Genomic DNA, 8,050 nt, shown 5'->3' with positions numbered 1-8,050 from the left:
ACAGGTTTGAAGTGTGAATAATTGAAAAATTCTTATTTTTATCTTGGTGCTTTGTTTGTTCTTTTTTTTAAGGCTATGCAAACACAAAAAGAGAAAACATATAGGAACATATCATCAGAGATCAGGGTCTTCTGGCTTTGGAATAAGTCCATTACAAACACTTCTGTGGTCCCAATTAATGTATCCCTTCCTTAAGACAAGAAAAGGAAGAAAGGGAAAAAATAAAATGAAATCCCAACAATAAAATCCAAAATTGACTTTACAATCACAGGTACGAATTGCTCAGGTTGGTAACTTCTTTTTTCTTAAGGATGACTGTTATCTAAAACTAATCAGATCTGCAGATTTCTCAAGGAACTGTCAAGAGTTAACACAAAGAGTGGCATCAAGAAGTCTTCCCCTCCTTCGGTGATGGCAGTCTGATGGGGTGTTTGGAATTATTGGCAGGTCTAGCCCAGTTCTAGGAGGATGCAGAGGTTTCTTGGGATTTGTTGTTGTCACTTGAGGACTGAATTCCTGTTCCAGCTTGCAGGTTAGGATTCACCTTGTTGTTTTTTTCTTTATAATGGAAAGACTAAGAACCCTGAAAAGGTTGAATATTTCCATCCTCCCATGAGATTTCCTCTCTCCAGCTTGAGATGCACTTTGTCTTCTCTTTCCATAAGGAGCAGAACTCCATTGCTGGCTGCTTCCCTGGTAACGTCTTGATCTCCAGCAAAAGCAGAAATCACAGGATAGCCATTTTGCATTAAACTGACCTGCGGTACAAAAAAAAATGAACTAAGTGGTCTCATGAGATTTATCTAAAAGTTTAGTTATACTCCAATATAGCATACAAACACACATTCACATAGTACATTATAACCAAAGGGAAGTCAGTGTCTCTACATGCAGGAAACCCAACATAATGAGCAGGTGACAAGTAGGATAGAACATATCTCTCTCATACAGGATGATACTGAAAAGGTTTCAGATGATCTACAAATTCCTTCCCAGATCAGGCTGTCCACGCTCAGTTAGTTCAGTCAAAGGAGACTGACCAGGGATGGAAATCATACCCCTTACCAAGGCAAATAAGCCCATTTTATAACACTGCTAAACAGTAGACTAATAAATGATTTAGTGCATGGGTCCATTCCTCATTGCCTTATTTGATAAGTCTTTTGTATGAATGATTTTGTGAAATGAAACGACTGCTCTAAGAAGGAACTCCTAATGTTGGCACATACCTGGATAGTTTGTCGGTTATATACTTTCACAACATGGAAACTGAAGCTATAGATTCCTTTTCTTGGTGCTACAAATATACTGGAAGCGAGGTCAAAATGGTTCCCAATATTAACTAATACCTGGAGGAGAAAAGGAAAGAAATCAGGTTGTTCCTTCATTAAATAGAGAGTGGGGTGGAGGAAAGACATTTCTCAGACAACCCTCCCCTGCTCTCCCAGCAGTGCAAAACCACTGGCATTTGCTGTACAATTAAAATGGACTGCAGGGGGAAGGAGCCAGTTCCTAAGGTGTTGTAAAAGGATCGGTTCAGACAGCTGATTGATTTACCCAGTGGTGCACCCAAAGCTTCTTTGAGAGCATGAAAGGCATATGATGGCAGCCTATGTCTGCACAGTGAAGGAAAAAACAGATCAAATCATTGCTGAGATATACACAAAGAAGGAAAATATTCCATTGAACAAGCCACTAGATTTTACATTTTCACACAACAGCATTAAAACTAATTGTGTCTCTTGGGGCTTGCAGCATTAATGTGAAATGAAACAGGCTTAGTAATGTTGCATGGGATGAAATGTGGAGAAGGGAGTTCAGGTATTAAGGTAAGTAGCGTTCTTAATCTGCATTCTTTATTCTTTTTTTCTGCTCTCACACCCATCCTAAAACAAAACTTATTCAATGAAGCTTGAACATATAAGGAGGATGTATCTATTTTAACCCACAGAAACTTTGAACATGGAGTTAGTGGTAAAGAAAATGGCAATTGCCAATTTGTTGTTGTTAGCTGCGAAGTCGTGTCCGACCCATCGCGACCCTATGGACAACATTCCTCCAGGCCTTCCTGTCTTCTACCATCTTCTGGAGTCCATTTAAGCTCACGCCTACTGCTTCAGTGACTCCATCCAGCCACCTCATTCTCTGTCGTCCCCTTCTTCTATTGCCCTCGATCTTTCCCAGCATTAGGCTCTTCTCCAGTGAGTCCTTCCTTCTCATTAGGTGGCCAAAGTATTTGAGTTTTAGCTTCAGGATCTGGCCTTCTAAAGAGCAGTCAGGATTGATCTCCTCTAGGACTGACCGGTTTGATCGCCTTGCAGTCCAAGGGACTCGCAGGAGTCTTCTCCAGCACCATAGTTCAAAGGCCTCAATTCTTTGGCGCTCAGCCTTTCTTATGGTCCAACTTTCACTGCCATACATTGCAACTGGGAAGACCATAGCCTTGACTATACGCACTTTTGTTGACAGGGTGATGTCTCTGCTTTTTAGTGTGCTGTCTAGATTTGCCATGGCTTTCCTCCCCAGGAGCAAGCGTCTTTTAATTTCTTGGCTACAGTCCCCATCTGCAGTGATCTTGGAGCCCAGGAAAACAAAATCTGTCACTACCTCCATTTCTTCCCCATCTATTTGCCAGGAATTGAGAGGGCCAGTTGCCATGATCTTGGTTTTCTTAATGTTAAGTTTCAACCCAAGTTTTGCACTCTCCTTCTTCACCCGCAACAAGAGGCTCTTTAGTTCTTCTTCACTTTCTGCCATTAGAGTGGTATCATCTGCGTATCTTAGGTTGTTGATATTTCTTCCGGCAATCTTAATTCCAACTTTTGATTCATCTAGCCCTGCCTTTCTCATGATGTGCTCTGCATATAAGTTAAATAGGCAGGGCGACAGTATACAGCCTTGCCGGACTCCTTTCCCAATTTTGAACCAATCAGTGGTTCCGTGTCCAGTTCTCACTGTTGCTTCTTGACCCGCATATAGGTTTCTCAAGAGACAAATAAGATGGTCTGGTACTCCCATCTCTTTAAGAACTTGCCACAGTTTGTTATGATCCACACAATCAAAGGCTTTAGCATAGTCAATGAAGCAGAAGTAGATGTTTTTCTGGAACTCCCTAGCTTTCTCCATGATCCAGCGTATGTTGGCAATTTGATCTCTAGTTCCTCTGCCTCTTCGAAATCCTGCCTGTACTTCTGGTAGTTCTCGATCCACATACTGCTGAAGTCTAGCTTGTAGGATTTTAAGCATGACTTTACTAGCATGAGAAATGAGTGCAATGGTGCGATAGTTTGAACATTCTTTGGCACTGCCTTTCTTTGGAATTGGAATGTAAACTGATCTTTTCCAATCCTGTGGCCACTGTTGAGTTTTCCAAATTTGCTGGCAAATTGAGTGTAGCACTTTTACTGCACTGTCTTTTAAGATTTTGAATAGCTCAGCTGGAATACTGTCACCTCCACTAGCTTTGTTGTTGCTCAGCTTTTCTAAGGCCCACTTCACCTCACATTCTAGGATGTCTGGCTCGAGGTCAGTGACCACATCATTGTGATTATCTGGGACGTTAAGCTCATTCTTGTATAGTTCTTCTGTGTAATTTTGCCACCTCTTCTTAATCTCTTCTGCCTCTGTTAGGTCCCTGCCATTTTGGTCCTTTATCATGCCCATTTTTGCATTAAACGTTCCCTTCATCTCTCCAATTTTCTTGAAAAGATCTCTGGTCCTCCCTATTCTATTGTTTTCTTCTATTTCTTTGCACTGTTCATTTAAGAAGGCATTCTTATCTCTTCTAGCTATTCTCTGGAATTCTGCATTCAATTGGGCATATCTATGTTTTTCTCCCTTGCCTTTCGCTTCCCTCCTTTCCTCAGCTATTTGCAAAGCTTCCTCAGACAGCCATTTTGCTTTCTTGCATTTCTTTTTCTTTGGGATAGTTTTGGTTGCTACCTGTTGTACAATGTCGCGAACCTCTGTCCATAGTTCTTCAGGCACTCTGTCTATCAGATCTAATTCCTTAAATCTATTTGTCACCTCTACTGTATATTCAACAGGGATATGATTTAATTCATACCTGACTGGCCTAGTGCTTTTCCCTACTTTCTTCAGTTTAAGCCTAAACTTTGCAAGGAGAAGCTCATGGTCTGAGCCACAGTCAGCTCCTGGTCTTGTTTTTACCGACTGTATAGAGCTTCTCCATCTTTGGCTGCAGAGCATATAGTCAATCTGATTTCTGTGTTGACCGTCTGGTGATGTCCATGTGTAGAGCCGTCTCTTGGGTTGTTGGAAAAGAGTGTTTGCTATGACCATCGTATTCTCTTGACAAAATTCTATCAGCCTGTGCCCTGCTTCATTTTGTACTCCAAGGCCAAACTTGCCTGTTATTCCAGTTATCTTTTGGCTTCCTACTTTAGCATTCCAATCCCCCATGATGATAAGGACATCATTTTTTGGTGTTACTTCTATAAGGTGCTGTAGGGCTTCATAGAACCGGTCAATTTCATCCTCTTCAGCACTGGTGGTTGGGGCATAGACTTGGACTACTGTGATATTGAATGGTTTGCCTTGGATTCGAACTGAGATCATTCTGTCATTTTGAGGATTGTATCCCAGTATTGATTTTCCTACTCTTTTATTGACTATGAAGGCTACTCCATTTCTTCTGAGGGATTCTTGCCCGCAGTAGTATACCTGATGGTCATCTGAATTAAATTCACCCATTCCTGTCCATTTTAGTTCGCTGATACCTAAGATGTCGATGTTCAGTCTTGTCATCTCTTGTTTGACCACGTCCAGCTTTCCTTGATTCATGGATCTTACATTCCAGGTTCCTATGGAGAAAAAATCTTTACAGCATCGGACTTTCCTTTCACCACCAGACATATCCACAGCTGAGCGTCCTTTCGGCTTTGGCCCAGTCGCTTCATTCTTTCTGGCGCTACTAGTACTAGCCCTCTGCTCTTCCCCAGTAGCATATTGGACGCCTTCCGACCTGAGGGGCTCATCTTCCAGCGTCATATCGTTTTGCCTTTTGGTACTGTCCATAGGGTTTTCATGGCAAAGATACTGGAGTGGGTTGCCATTTCCTTCTCCAGTGGATCACGTTTTGTCAGAACTCTCAGCTATGACCTGTCCGTCTTGGGTGGCCCTGCACGGCATAGCTCATAGCTTCATTGAATTACGCAAGCCCCTTCGCCACGACAAGGCAGTAATCCATGAAGGGGAATTGCCAATTATAAGAATGTAAAATGATACCTGATGCCAGGTCATAAATGATTCAAAGCATCATCAGTATCAGAAAAGCAGAAAGAGTGAACAGTTTTTTTTTAAGGTAAGGAATGTCTTCATCTCAATATAATGCATAGTGCAGTCTGTTTCTTAAATCCAGACAATGCAGATTACATAAAAATATGAGAAAGAAAGTACAGACTCTTGAGAATCTAATCAACATTCCAGAATAATGTTTAAAGTTCTTCATACAATTAGTTATTTATCTGCAGAATCAGATCTTTAATCTTCTCTATAATCCATATTCATGCATAACTATTTGCTAACACTTTTTCTGGGGTCTTATTTTTTGAATAGGTAGGCTTCCAAATGGGAGGATCTCTGTTCATTTGTTTTGTCTGCTTGTGAATTTCCAAGCTTATCTTCACCTGTTTTAAAACAGGTTTCATGTTACAAAACAAACAGAAATCAAAACTTCTTTACTTCTCAAAAATCTGCAGTTCTGTGCCCTTTTTAAATAGAATTAACTCCTAAGGAATTAAGTGAAGTGTCCTTCTGGGCACACATGTAAAAAAATTCTGTTGTGTGACTGGATAAACTGGACTTTATTTTCTTAGATATAGGATTCCAGCTTCCAGCTTCTTCTAAACATAAACTACCAATTTTTACAATTTATGTGTACATACAAGAACAATTATGAAACTATAAATTTAATATTTTAAGATAATGTTTCATGAGTTGAAGGTATGAATATGACAAAATGGTAGGCATAAAGCATTTCTAGAATAACTGACATATTTATTTGCCTTTGTGTATCACAGAAGACTCAGAATAATTCTGCTAATATTAAAACTCTGCCAATTTATGCTGCCATAATTTTTTATTTTCTGTTTTTATATTACAACAAAATATATTTAACATAAAATTCCTAAAGGTTTGAAGAAGCTATTTTTCGTTGAGGAGTTAGATAAAATGCAACAATAGTACACACAATGCATATACAATTATTTTAATCTACTTAAGCAATTAGCCTGAGGTGTACATATGTATCTATACAATGATTTAATAAATAGTTAATTTAAAAATCCCAGTGCGTCCTTTTTTTATTTCTGGACTGACAAGAACCCAATAGGTTCTTTAAAGATTTCCTTATTAAATTTTTCAGCTTGTCCCCACTTGGCATGTGGGCAGATTTCTACAGATTGTCCTCCCTCTCCACTTTATAGAAGGATGTCCCAGAGTCACCAGTCTGGAGAAATGAGATGTAGCTATGTCTTAGAAAAGGACACATGCACTGAAGTCAAGCTTGTTCCAATAAAATGAGAAAGGTGTCCTTGGCGGTATTGGTGGACACACTAAAAGGAAATTAATAAAATCATGATTCTCATCCAAGAAGTTAATGAGAAACAAGTGTTGCCAAGATGCTGGCTGTGAATTACTGTAGTGGATTGTTCTTAAGATTCCTGAAGCAAGCTTGAACTTGACAAAGAACTCTGGTGAAATAAGATACATTAGCAGAGGGGACACACATGGAGGAGGGTTTAATTGGAATGTGGGCAGAGAATACAAAGTAAGACCATAGGTAACTGGTGCAGATAATATGGGACACTTGAATTGAGAGGAAATATGTGTTTCGGGAGATCAGAACTGGGGAATTAATAGAATAGCGGTCACAGATGCCAAGGGGAAGGTCTCAGCCAGGAGGAGAATGAAGATCGGGCTAAGGACCAGAAATGTGTGACCAATTCTTCTTAACACAAGGGGGAGCAGGAGCAAAACGGTTGGCGGTTGGATGGGATGAAGGCTTACTGAGTGAAAGGGGAGGGAGGTAAGGAGGGCAGCTGGGCGGGGCTTTGACTTTGTTACTGATTCTGGGCGGGGCTTAGCCAAGAGCCAGGTTGGGAGGGGAGGGAAAGAAGACTGGCGCGCCACCTGACCTGGTCGAAGTAGATGGTCATGGTGCGGTTGCTCATCTCAGACGGCTCGTGGTTGGTGCTGCGCGTGGCCGAGAAGGCCACCTTGGCGCTGCCAGAGCGCACGGAGATGCCCAGCGATGAAGTAATGGCGCCGTCGGCGGACGGGCTAGAGTCGCATACCACCAAACACTTGCCCTCCAGCACGATGGGCTCGGTGTCATTCAGTGCGCCCACCGCCGGGCAACTGGTGGGCAGCAGGAAGAGCAAAAAGCCCAGCCCCGCCGCCATGCAGGAGTAACTGACAGCCGGCTCCGCCAGCGCCCCCCGCCGCCGCCACCACAACCGCCGCCCGGGCATCGTGTTGCAGGGCCCGTCACCAACCGCGGAGTCCAAAGGGGGCGGCGGGGCGGCAGCGAACGAGAGCTGCCTTTACTTTCCGGGCGGGCGCGTAAGCCGTGGCTCTGCTTTGCTCGGCCCCGCCTGAGGACCCGCACGAGCCCCTCGAAGCGCTCGCTCGCTCGCTTCGCGCGCGCGCTTCTTCCCTCAGCGACGGACGGGGCAAACGGGCGACTTCACAGGAAGGCGGGAGGCGCGCAGCAGTTGCAGCCTGCAGGAGGGAAGAGAGCGAAGAAAGGGCGGTCAGAACTAAGCAGAGCGTGGAGCCACGCGACCCCCACCCCACCCTCCGGCCCTCTTCCTCACGGGCCAGAGTCTTGGAGCTTCCCCAAGTGGTGCGAGGAAGCAAAGCAAAGGAACGGCGTCCTTTATAAGGAAACCCTTTCCTCAGGCACAAAGGGGAACCAGACGAAAGGCTGAAGTTTTTTGTTTTTTTTTTTTGGGGGGGGGGGGTCCTAGTCGTGCTGCGTTTGACTAAACCAACCGTCCATCTAGTCCAGTACCTCAGTTCCCACTGT

The 8,050-nt window shown here is 43.1% G+C and overlaps 1 protein-coding gene across 1 annotated transcript; it reads right to left on the bottom strand.

Moving 5' to 3' along the window:
- Positions 1-560: 560 nt before the first annotated feature.
- On the bottom strand, positions 561-7,493 carry CBLN2 (cerebellin 2 precursor; the record flags this gene model as incomplete). The annotated part of the gene is made up of 3 exons (XM_081325336.1): positions 561-758; positions 1,230-1,349; positions 7,158-7,493. The coding sequence occupies 3 exons, from the start codon at positions 7,491-7,493 to the stop codon at positions 561-563; spliced, it is 654 nt and encodes a 217-aa protein (XP_081181462.1).
- Between the last annotated feature and the right edge of the window lie 557 nt (positions 7,494-8,050).

Source organism: Vipera berus (genome assembly GCF_964194415.1).
Source record: "Vipera berus genome assembly, chromosome: 3".
Classification (NCBI taxonomy): domain Eukaryota; kingdom Metazoa; phylum Chordata; class Lepidosauria; order Squamata; family Viperidae; genus Vipera; species Vipera berus.
This window is presented reverse-complemented; position numbering and strand designations above follow the sequence as displayed.